The sequence below is a fragment of the Stegostoma tigrinum genome, chromosome 14 (genome assembly GCF_030684315.1).
Source record: "Stegostoma tigrinum isolate sSteTig4 chromosome 14, sSteTig4.hap1, whole genome shotgun sequence".
In the NCBI taxonomy this organism is placed as follows: domain Eukaryota; kingdom Metazoa; phylum Chordata; class Chondrichthyes; order Orectolobiformes; family Stegostomatidae; genus Stegostoma; species Stegostoma tigrinum.
This window is the reverse complement of record NC_081367.1, coordinates 17,338,307-17,351,433: the sequence shown is the minus strand read 5'-3', so window position 1 is coordinate 17,351,433 and position 13,127 is coordinate 17,338,307. Positions and strand designations below refer to the sequence as shown.

The window sequence follows — 13,127 nt, the reverse complement described above, 5'->3', positions numbered from 1 at the left end:
TAGCAGTCAGGCTTCATGCATTGTAATAAATTCACTTGAAACCAGAAGTCTGTTCCCTCCCTTTACTGTGCCACTGCTATCCTGAATTGTAAACTTGCTCTCGATGGCTAATGTATTTTCCCCTGACTTCTCGATGGCCCCTCTCTTGTTCAGATCCCACCCCCTGCTAAACTAGTTTAAGCCCTCCTGTGTAGCACTAACAAATTTCTCTGCAAGGATATTGGACCCCATCTGGTTCAAATGCAACCCGTTCCTCTTGTACAGGGCACCTCTACTGTAGAAGAGGTCCCAATGACCCAAAAACTAAGACTCCTGCCCCTACCCCAGCTCCTCAGCCTCCTATTCAACTGGCTTATCTTTCTATTTCTATCCTCGCTGATGCGTGGCACTGGGAGTAATCCAGAGATCACTACCCTTGAGGTCCTGCTTTTTAACTTCTTACCTAACTCCCTGTAATTGTTTCACAGGACCCCATCCCGTTGATTACCTATGTTATCCCGATGTGCACAATAACCTCTGGCTGTTCACCCTTCCCCTTCAGAATGTTCTGCAACCGCTTTGCAAAATGCCCAGGATCTCTGAATACGCAGTTAATAGCTGCAGTCATCTTGCAATTAAGTCTCTATAATGGCTATCAGATCATAACCATTTACTTCTATTTGTACCACCAATTAGTTTATCGTGTTGCAATAACAAGTCTTTTGCTTTGTCTTTTTACCATTCTTTTCTACTCTGACCTCGTGTGCTGGTGTAATCTTAAGTTTGTTACTTGGATTCCTTTGTCACAATCTGGTGGTCATTATCCCCATGTCACAACCCTGCACTGTTGCCTTGTCCTGTTTCTTTACCTTTCTAAACATGCTATTGAGTTTAAATATCTTATCAATAACCCTAGTTGTTTGTTTCACCAGGATACTGGCCCCAGAATGGTACAGATGAAGCCAGTCCTATTGGAACAGCTCTGACTTTCCTTTGTACTGGTGTCAGTGTTCCATCAATCAAAATCCATTTCTTACACTTCAGTCTTTGATCCACATTTTCAACTCCTTGATCTTATCAACTCTATGCCAAATTGCTTGTGGCTCAGATAATAACGCAGAGATAATTAGCTTTATTATTCTGTTTTCTAATTTGGTCCTTAGCTGCTCTCACTTTCTTAGCTGAACTTCTAACCTAGGTACCAGCAAGATGGGAAGACCAATGTAGACCACAACAACCGCATATTTTGTTAATTTATTTTTTATTGATTTAGCCTCTTTTTCTTATCAACCTGTTCTGAGATGTTATTACACACTTCTGGAGCAGATGGGACTTGAACCCAGGCATCCTGGGCCAGTGGTGGGGACTGTACCACAAGAGGGTCCCACCTTTCTGTTAGTATCTAATTCTGTTAATAGGTTGCTAAACAGCTGGGAGGTAATGCACCAGGTAAGTGAAACAATTAGGTAATTGTACTCAAAGATATATTTGCCCCTTAGGTCTGTTTGATATTTATTTTAGTTTGATTTGGTTTTTTCTTTCCATTTTGCAAAAATGTATTAAAAGGGTGTCATGATGCAGTGATACTGACCCTACGTCTTATGCAGAAGATCTGTGTTCGAGTCCCAACTATCTGAGGGGTGCGTCATGACATGTCCAAACAGATAGATTAATATAACTGCTCAAATGTTTATAAAAGAGAGTCGTCTAGAATGTGTTGCAGTGTATGTAGTATGAGGATGTAAAATTCTAACTGGAAAGTTGTAAAAATAAATTGCTGTGAAAGCGCAGCATGTCTGGCATCTTCTGTGGAGAGAAATCAGAGTTGTGAGGTGGGGTCACTGGACCCAAAACATTAACTCTGATTTCTCTCCACTGATGCTGCTCGACCTGCTGGGCGCTTCCAACAGTTTCTGTTTTCATTTCTTATTTCCAGTATCTGCAGTTCTTTTGGTTTTTAACTTGGAGGTTATACTTGGACTTAATCTGAAAGTGTTTAACTTCTAGAACAACAGCTTCTCTTCCCAATCCTCAAGTTCCTCTCTTGGCCAAACAGGTGTCTTTAACCCTAGCATTGTGCAGGCAACTCTTGCTTTTAGAGCTATTGTATCAACTGCATAGGATTGTATCTATTTCCCCCAACTATGTTGCCTCCTTCCACTAATTATTTTTTACTCTGCCACCCTCCTGCTGTGCCACAGTGTTGTGGCCAGTTGTCTTCTATCCTTCAGAGCCTGTATTTATCCATGCAGGCTGCAAGAACTTTGTAGCCATTGAACAAATACAGGAATCGAGGATTCCCATACTTACCCAACTTCTAGTCATACCCTCCTGTCTCTGACCATGGACCAAATCTGATGTACTTAACCTAATGGTACCTAATGCCTCCTGGACTGAAGTATCCATCTAACTTACTGTCTTTTCTGAAACTCAGATTCCATCTTGTCAGTAGTGAGTTGAGGTTCTTTGAGTTATTGATATAGCTGTTACAAATCCACGTGTTACCTGCCCTACTAAGTCAGTTTGATTTTATTCAACTAATTAGGACCTCAAACTTGGAATTATCAATCAAATGTTTATTTTTAGATTATAATTTAGATAATCTGGTTTAATTTCTTAAATTTAGTTCTTTGCTTTATCTTTGATTTGACATACAGATTTAGTTTTGTTTGTTTAATGTTTATATGTCAAGCAACATCTTGTACCCATACCTCGCTGAATTCCCACGTTGCTGAAATTCCTTTGGACTGTGCTGAAATCTTCATGCAGATGAAGCCACTAATTTACTTGCTGTTTTACTTGCCTAATTGAAACTGTTAATTTCCTGACTCTTAGTTGACGTAAATGCTGTAATTTAGAGAAGGAAAATGAAGAAACATACTTACCAAGCAGTCACTTCCCTGCTTCTTTCATTGATAACATTTAAACCATTTTTTTTATCATCCACCATGAAATACAATAAATATGAGTAAGTTTGGCCATTTGTACATTACATTTGCAGTTTTAAGTTAACATTTTTTCTTGTTTCCTCAAAGCTATGAAGCTTATGACAGCATTGGTGAATGTGGCCTTAAACTTAAGTATACATCAGGATAACACACAAAGACAGTATGAGGCTGAGAGGAACAAAATGATAGGCAAACGAGCCAATGACCGACTGGAGTTGCTTTTACAAAAAAGAAAGGAGGTAAGGTTGTTGGTATGCTTTATTGCTTTTGCAAATGTTTCACTTCAGCCAAAAATGGCAATAAATTCAAATAATGTCTAAATACACACAAAGCAGTAAGAGGAAATTAGGCTTTTCTCGAACAAGATATACTGTAATTAATTGACACTGGATTAATCCATATATGTATACAATATTCTTTTGTTTTGTGAGCACCTCGATTTCTGTATTTGTAAAATGATTGACCTACTTGAACAACAGCAGCCAGAAAATCATAAAGATATAGAAACGATTGATCCATAAGCAGAAATTGAACACTGAAAAAGTATTCACTTTGTATACACCAGTTCACACCTTGCAGAAGCTGTTGGTCACAGTTTGGTGGTATCTGTTTGCAAACAACTTATTATTTTTAGCATACTAAAATTGGGCACTATTCAAGATTTTCACTATTAATGTGAAATAAACCTTGACCACTAATGCATAATTTTTAAAAAAAAAATTGGACATCTTTGTACGTAAAAGCCTGAAAATTGATAGCTCGTCAATGTAAAACAAAAAGACTAGTTTCAAACAGTCAATTTAAAAGAAGTTTAATGGTTAAAGAATTACATTAATGAATTTGGAAGAACTGGGAGATAAACGAGGGAGAGAAACAAGAAATGCTCAGGCCAATTTCCAAAAGAAAACAAGTGAGGCAATTGACCGACAAGCCACTTGATATAAAATGGTTAAATGATGACAATGAATGATCTGTGAGGCAATAGAACGAATTAGAAATATGTAGAGTAGAATAGCAATTTATTGTCATGTGTATTTTTGTGTCGCCATAACGCAGTGCCTAAATTAATGACGGCAGGCATAAATAAGGGGGGGAAAGTTCATCACAGTTCAATTAACAGCTTCTGGGTTTGGGGTACACTGGAAAACTGGGCTGAAACCGCCATGCAGGGCTGGCTCAAGACTGCCACACAACTGTGCAAGACCTTCACGCCAGGATTAGACGCCCATGCTGGACCATTGGAAGACTGGGAAATCTCCACAGTAAGAACGAGACCTCCATCCTGGGACTAGACATTGATGCCAGGCTGCTGTAATATCCGGAAACCACAGAAGAAGACCTCTACAATGGAATGAGATCTCCACGTCAGTACAAAAATGCAGTTCTAGGCTGAGGCTGCTTCTCCCAGACAAGATGGCCACACTCAGAGTGCCTCCCCGAGCAATCTTCCTGCCAGGCCTGTACGCCATTCCAAGCCATTGGAAGCCACCTCATCACTGGACATGGCCTGAGAGAAGATACTTTGCACCAAAGTTGTTAACAGATGGTAAGGCACCATAATAAATGGAGACATTAAAAAAACATAAAAAGAAAAGTGGGAAAAGTGGACAGAGCAGATGAGCCCTGGGCTCCTGGGCTGAGGAGCCTCTAACTCAGCTGCCTGCCTTGTTCAAGGGTGAGAACTAAAGCCACAAAATACAAAAGTAGATGAACAGCCCTGCAGCTCATTTGGAAATACAGCCACAGTGCTGCTAAGGCACAGTTTAAGATGTAAATAGTTGGTTATGGCTTAAAGGACTTAGATGGCTGCTACTGTGGACATTTTCAATCGACCCTTGTATGACTGACCTCTTTTTGTGATATATCACATTAGCTTCCTCTGCTGTTCTCACTCCAACATCTCTTCCTTTGCTGTACACAGCAGCCCAAGTTTAACTGCTCATGGGTACAAAACTTGAATGCAGTGACCTGTGATGTCCAAAATTGTGTCAGTAGTGCACGTGCACATTTTTGGTTGCAAGTTGCACTGGACACAGTATTGATGAACATTTGCTAAAACTGTATCGTACAGGTCGATGATAATGTTAGTCAAAGGATAGTACGCGTTTGGTGCCAGCATTAACACTTTGCTGCAAAACTCTCAGCTGACACCTTTGCTTTATCAAGTTTGGCTAAGCACATGTTCAGGAATAGGAAGGAGCTCTATTATTTAAATCGATCATTCACTAAATTCAGGTTTTTTGCTGACATGAGTTCTTATGCAATGTTTATATAAGTCCTCGTATTCTTGGAGACTATAGGGAATGATGTCGCAAATGCTGAAGGATTTTGACCTGAAATCAGTGTTTTTTCACAAACAAATTCCTCCCTGATGTGAGTGAAATAGCTGGCATTCTACGTGGAATTCAGTGTGACTGGGAAACTGTATGAAGGAGGTGCTGAAGGACTCTCAGGAGACTGCATCTGTTGAGGCTTAGGTGGCACAGTGGCTCAATGGTTAGCACTGCTGCCTCACAGCACCAGCGACCTGGGTTCGATTCCACCCTCGGCAACTGTCTGTGTGGAGTTTGCACATTCTCTCCGTGTCTGCGTGGGTTTTCTCTGGGTGCTCCGGTTTCCTCCCACAGTCCAAAAATCTGCAGGTTAAGTAAATTGTCTATGCTAAATTGCTCACAGCATTCAGGGATGTGTGGATTGTGTTTGTTATGGGGGATGGGTCTGGGTGGGAAGGTCTGGTCCTCGGTGTGGACTTGTTGGGCCGAGAGGCCTGTTTCCACACTGTAGGGATTCTGTGATTTTATGAACCTCCACATTTAATGGGATAATTTATCCTCAATAAGTTCAACCTACGTACGAACATAATAGATAAATGAATTAGGGGCAAATGTAAGTCATTCAGCTCCCAAAACCACCTTCACCATTTGGTAAGACTATGGCTGGTCTGATTGTGGCCTCTCACCTACTTTGCTTTGATAGATCCTATTGATTTCCTTAGGATCTATCTAATTCACCCTTAAAAATATTCAATTACCCTGTCTCCTCCATTCTCTGAAGAACAAAATTCATAGACTGATGATTCTCAGAGACAGTTTAAAATGAAGCTATATCCCCTTGTTCAAAATTTTTTAACAAGGGGAAAAATCCTGTCAACATCTAACCTGTCAAACCTCCCCAAATCGTATATGTTTCAATAAGATCACCTCTCATTTTTCTAAACTCCAATCTATACAGGTCCAGCCCGTGCTAATCATCCTCATTTAGCTAACCGTTTTATACTGAGGATCAATCAAGTGAACCTTTCTCTGAAATGCTTCTGTGCAGTTGATTTTTTTTTGTGTAAGGAGATCGCAATTTTAGACAATATTCTAGGTGTATGTCTCACCAAAGTCATGTACAACTGTAGCAAAAGCTAAACTCCATTTCTTCCTAATCACTTGATGCACTTGTTTACTAATTTGTGATTCATGTACCAAGATACCGAGATCTCTATGGACTAAAGAGTTATGCAATATTTTACTAGTCTGCCTTCTCATTTTCCCACATTATAATTCCAACAGCCAAATCTTTTGTCACTTCACCAAAATCCAATCAAAGTTCTTTATCTTAATTTATTTCCTTGTGTAAGTAGCCAATTTAGCAACCTCATCTTTTGATTTTTTCATCCAATCATTGATATAAATTGCGTGTGGTTGAGTTCCCAGCACTGAGCCTTGTGGCACTCCCCGGTTTCAGCTTGTGAACTTATGAAGACAGTTTAAACTAATGTTGTGATGAAATGGCTGAAAGATCAAACAATGATCGCAACAAAGTCTGTCAGTGATCAAGACCTTGGGAGCACAGTAAAGAAGAGCAAGTATGGGTGATGACGTGTGAAGAATGAGAGAGAATAGGACAGATGTGTCAGCGTTTTTATGTGCAGTCTCGAGGTTGGAAAACAATGTATTTAACCTTTTCAAGAAAGGAGAGTGACAGTGACAGAAACAGAAACTGCAAGGCAGCTTGCCTAACATTTGTCATAAGGAAGAGCAAGCATCCCTTAATAAAGAAGTTGTAGCTTGCACAAGTGCAGAATCAATATGATTTTGTGATGGGAAACTCACGTTTAACTGAATTATTCGAGTTCTTTGAGGGAGTAACAAGTAATGTGGTTAAAGAGGAACCTGTATATTTGGTGTACTTGAAATTCCAAGAGGCATTTAGTCAGGTAGCACATCAAAGGCTACTATGTTAAATAAGAACTAATGGTGTAAGGGACACAACAATCATGAATGGAGAACTGGTTAGCTTTCAAGAAACTGATAATAGGTATAGATGGACCATTTTCAGGTTCACAGTAAAGGCCTGTCTAGCATAGAACCGGCATTGCCACTGCTTTGCAGATTTAGCTTGACAATGCCTAGCATTGTGGTGTTTATCCTCACTCAGCAAAAACCACCTTTCTCCGTACAATTTGGAATGTAGCTAGAAGCCACCATACTGCATATTTAACTTCGTCGTCAAACTTTTCCCCTACCTTCATTTCTTGAATCAGGTTTAAGAAGCTCACAGTTTACAACTGAGACTGTTCATGCAACCACCGATCCTGTAAGCTCTCCTTTCTCCACTTGTATCTCCAATCCACGTCCTCTAACCATACAAACTGAAAGTTGTTTCATTTTCAAAATCAATCATCCCACTCCTAAAAAGAAATTATTCTCAGTCCATCTCTTCGGCTAAACTACTTCCTAACTTTAAACTTTCATTCCTTTATAAGGGCCTAAGACATGTCATTGCCATACATATCAGCCTTCAACTCTTCAAAATTACTCTGCCAGTTTAGCTTCAGTCTTACCCGTAAATCAACTCTGGCCAAATAATGAAGTTTACACATTCTAGGATCAAAGTTATGGTGTGTTGTTCCTTCTCGATATCTGTTATAATTTTTGTGAGTAGCATTTCATTCTCATAATATCATCTTTATAATAAAATAAAGTAAAACTGTTGAGTTGTCCCAGAGAGCTCTGCGTGTTTTTAAATCTGCAGAAATGTTGTCTTGAGTTCTGCTAGGATTTGTACGACATATCTTTTCCTTTTTTTTGTCACCGTGCTGCCCCTTTATAACTTGATCTGGAATCAGCTTCCTTTTGTATATTATTTATGGTAAGCTCAATCTTTTCCTTACTTTCCTGAACTCCAACATCACCTTCGTATTGTCAGATGACATGTTCAGTACCGTTATAATAAATCAAAATTCGGGAAACTTGCTTTCCATTTTTTCCCATGAACTGTGATCCATTGTCACTGACTCATCTGAGTATTCAGCACCTCAGGCTGAACTAATCTGACAAATCCTTAGTACTCATTGTTGGAACTGAAATTGAAATGCACATCCTGTTCATTGCCAAGTCTTTCCAGCTTTGAAGTCTTGTTCTCTTCTTGCCCCCCCCGCCCCATTGGTGCTGAAATTATTATTCATGCATTTTCCATCTTGAGACTATTTCTTTGATATCCTTCATGCTGACCTCTCCATTTCCATTTTTGTAAATGACTTGTTCAAAACTCACTGATCATATTCCATACTGTTTCTCTTGCTCTTTATTGATGTTTTTTATGAATTATTTTGACCTCCTAATTCTGATGCACTGGATTTAAAATCTTAGTCCTTGTCTACATCTTCAAACCACTCATGGCCCTTTCTACTTTTGTTTCTGCAGCATGTTTTGTACCTTCTTGCATAGTTTCAGAGATTGATGCTTTCTGTGTCTTGCCCTCTCGTGCTGCAACTTTGGTAACACTTGTCAGCCATCTCAATCTTATTATCTGCCTAATCCTCTCTAAAACACTTCATTTTCCTCATTTCCTTTTAGAACTTCTCGCGACCAATTTCTTTAATCACTACTTGGTTACCTCATCTTCCACCATCTAATACTTATTCCCTATTTCCTTCATTTACCCACACACAAGTTGTTCTTGCCTTGTCCTAATATATGTTTCTTAGACTTTATGCCCTTTAAAACCATCCACCCCCAGTAAGACTTGTACCTCTGTGTGTGTGCACGTAAACATTATAAGTGGAGGGATAAGCAGAGGAACGCTGTCCTGTTTCGCTGGTGCAAAATCTTCAAACTAATTTGCTTGGTTGGGCAATCCTCAATTCTTCAATAATGCCTTGGTGTAATTGGCACAGCATTGACCTGCCTGTTGTTCACTGATTGTTTGGGTTACACCAGGGTCTGTCTTGTTCCTTTGGATTTTACAGTTATTTCTTTTAGCAGCTCTGAAAGTCGTTTTTTATTTCTGCTCCTCCAGAGAAAATTGGAGGTAGCAACTTCACAGAGAAAGGGGAGAAAGAGATTGGTACAACTAACTTCAGCAATTCGCGTTCTATTTTCAGATTCGCCCTACTCAGTGTATGTGTTAAACTGTAATCCGACCACTCGAGTCTGTTATTATGCTGCTTTTCCTCCATCCATAATTAAGGGAACAACTCAATGTCTCCAAAAAGTAGCATTATTTCATATGCAGCAGTTAGCTTTTCTTGCTCCCAATACTACAAACAACTCCTTATATTTTGTCTTCTTTTAAAGCAAAGTCCCTTTTTCTCATTATCAGACCATGGACCTGAAAGAAATATGATCTGTTGCTCTGTTGGTCCTATTTGCTCCCCTTAATATCTTGAAAGCTTCGATCTGTGCAGCCCTTCTAAATTCCACAGCGTACGAGCTTTTTTATGTACATCCTCTTTGTAATTTAACACTGAGTACAGGTAAAATTTATTTTGTACTCCTCCCAGAACCAGTACATCCTTCCTAAGGAATGGTACCATAAACTGCTCATAATATTTCAAACATAATCTAACCTGGGCTTATGTATAGATATAAAACAACTTCTAGATCCTAGCGTTCTTGTCCCTCGACGAGACTGGAATAGCTTCAGCCGAGTAGATTATTATCTCTGCCTCCTGCAGAGGCCAATATTCAGCTAATTCCTCCAGTTATTTATTTCATAGGGACCACTGGATTTAGCAATGGGTTAACTGGGTATAATGCCAGTAATGGTCCCTGCTGTTACCCAATTTTAGAAGCAAAGACTGGCGCCAAAGTTGCAATACAGCTACAACGCTGATACTTACTGGACAAAGTGGAAAATTGCCCAGGCATGTTCTGGTCGTAAAAGGAAAAACAGAACTTTCCTTCGGCTCAATTTCTACCCTGTCTGTCTACTTTTGATTGTCAAAAGTGATGGAACGTATTATTCCCAATCCCATCAAATAGTGGATATTAACTGCTCTTTGATGCTCGGTTGGATTTTACCGATACCATTTGGGCTTGTACCCATGGACCTCGGAAGAATGAGGGGTGACCATATTGAAATATGAGAGATTCTTAGGAGCCTTGATGAGTTAGACATGGAGAGGTTGTATCCCCTTCTGGCAGAGTCCAGGACCAGAAGGCATAATGTCAGAGTAAGAGATTGCTGATTTTAAAAAAAAATGCAAATAAGAAAAATTTCTGCTGTCATTGGTTAGTCAATCTGTAGAGCTCTTTTAACTGTTGACAGCTTTGGAGGCTAAGTCGTGAAGTATATTCAAGGCTGAGGTAAAAGGATTTTTGATCACTGAGGCAAATCAAAGGTTATAGGAAAAAAGCAGCAAAGTGGAGTTATCAGATTATCACATCAGCCATGATCTCATTGAATGGCAGGGCAGACACAGTGGGCTGAATGGCCTCCTGCTCCTACCTTTTATGGTCCCTGATCTTATAATGTTTGTATCATACAGTAGCTGCGTGGAAGAGAATTTCTAGCCTCTTCAACTTGGTGTTCCTTGCCAACATCCAGGGAATTAAAGAATTAATTGAAGAGCTGTACATTCTGTAATGAGTAACTTGAATGTTTACTTCTAAAGACTTCGGGCCATCAGTATGGAACAAATGTAGTGTAATGGAACACTTCAGCTGCCTGAATGCTATTTAAACAGCTTGACAGCATTCAGGACAAAGCATTGAAATGAAGAATGAACCAGAGAACGACTGTCACTATTTTCAGAAGTTGAAACAGGCGAAATTGTGCGCGTGTTCACTCGGTCTGTAAACGCTAAAGCCTTGCATGTTAATATATGTAGCTTCTCGTACACATATCCATGCCACACTGTGTGACAAACTGACAATGTAAAATTGGTTGTCAGTGCAATTTTAGCCCACTCAGGATTATTTAGTAAACATCGTGCATCATGGAAATCATATCTAATGCTGTGACAAACCGAACTGCCTGGTTTAAATTCAAACCAAGATTGGAAATTAATCATCAGCCCTCTGCTCACGGGTGCTTTCTATATTCCAGCACCTCTACCAATCAGGCAGTTTGCCAACTATTTATCTTTCACTTTTCATTCAGTCTGAAATGTTATTCCTCTTTACATTTGTACTTTGGTCCTGATAAGTTCAAGGCGAATAGCTTTGACAAAATATGTCCATTTTTCAGCAGTACACATTTCCATTTGGGGATTGATTTAGAACTCCTTATCTAATAGTACTTTGGGAGAATATTAACCACATTGACTGCAGCAATTCAAGAAGTAGCTGACCACCACCTCCTTCGGAGCATTGGACAATAAAAGCTGAACAGTGACATGCCCATCTCATTAATGAATAGAACAGAAACTGAGAGATGAAAAATGAAGTTGTCATGGCATTTATGGAAATTTAACATTAATTTTGGCTGTCTTCAGGAACAATTTGCCTGGGTTGTTTACACAGACTGTTGTGTGATTTATCACCCTCAGTTTTACTGCTTAAACCCTGGTAGAAAAAAATATCTTTAGTTTTGTAAAATTTCAATTATTGGGTCTGATCTGTTAACAGAGGCTGTGATGAAATGGTAGTTTATACAATTATATTTTAAAGGTGGCATCATTCTGCAAGTTAAAATTCCAAATGATCTACTCCACATCATAGTTAACCAATTTATTACAGTTTCACAACTAACGCTAACAGTTTCAATATTTTGAGAATTTGTCAGTGAAAGCAATTAAAATGGCAAAGTTCCTGAATCATCAAACAAAAACTTTGTTATAGTCTGAAATTATAATTGTGGACATGATAACGAAGGCTTTCACAAACTTGCAGTTAAATTTTGTGATTCATGCATTCATTTTATGGGAGATGTATTTTTAAACATGCATTTATTGTGAGCGATGGATTTAGATGAATTATCCTGATGAATGGAGGAATCAACAATGGAAAATTTCAAGTTGGCTTTTCTCTGATATGGTGTGGAAGTCAGTCACAAATCACATTCTCCCTCTATCTTATCCTCCATCCATCCAATCTTGGCACTAGGAGTGAATTGATATTAGTACAGCTGGAGGAATCCTCAAAGCAAATATCAGTATTGAGTGAAAATGAGGCAACCAGTTGAAAGGACAATCCGAAGAGGGTGTATGAGGCCTCGCACTATGGCTGAAGATCATCTCATGGCACCAGAAAATACAAGTTGTGATCCTCAATGCATGCTTTCCAAAAATGAAAGCAAAGGTAGCTAGTTGCTATGCAGATCAGACGGAATCTGGTGACAGAGAAACTAGAGTTGATGTTTCAGATTGGTGAAAGAATCTTTTGTAATTGCAGTTGCCCAATAGGATGAAAGGAACTTGAATGTTTCAAATCTACTTCCTTTAGCATAAAATGGCTCTCAATTCAGCACAAATGGATAGGTACAAAGAATACTTAATGCATTGGAAAATGGATGAATGACGCGTTCATGCAACAGGAGCCATTCAGACTGGGAATGATGTAAGCTTGGACCAGAGTATGGAGAGGTTTACTGGCATTTAGTTTTATTGTTTAAGATTAGGAGTGCCTGATGCAGACATTCAGTGGCCTGAAATGGGAGATGAGTAAGGAAACAGTTTAAGGCTTCAACAAAGTCCTTATAAACATAACTTTTGCTTCCCCTGCTAGTGAATAATTTTTTTTGTATTGTACATGCTGATTTATTCTAATTGTCTACAGGTGATGTTGCCATGATTTCAACATAATTCTTCAACCAAGGACACATCATCGTAGTTCAGAGTAGAGAGCATTTTGACTGTTATTGTGCCACCGTACTTGTAATCTGTGAAGAAAGCAAAACCGAAGTAACATATCTCTTACCAATCCAATGTGTTCTGTGATTGGACTAATTTAAAAGCTGCTCACCTTGAGCCTTGTTCAAGTAACTATC

General features: G+C 39.2%; 1 protein-coding gene across 6 annotated transcripts in view; it reads left to right on the top strand.

The window, feature by feature from the left end:
• The window catches only part of stag1a (STAG1 cohesin complex component a), a 198,617-nt gene that overhangs the window by 144,051 nt on the left and 41,439 nt on the right, over positions 1 to 13,127 (top strand). For all 6 annotated transcript variants that reach the window (XM_048542711.1, XM_059651022.1, XM_059651023.1 and 3 more), the window contains exon 8: positions 3,015 to 3,166. In XM_048542711.1, coding sequence (XP_048398668.1) covers positions 3,015 to 3,166 — 152 coding nt within the window. The remainder of the gene's footprint in view (positions 1 to 3,014; positions 3,167 to 13,127) is intronic.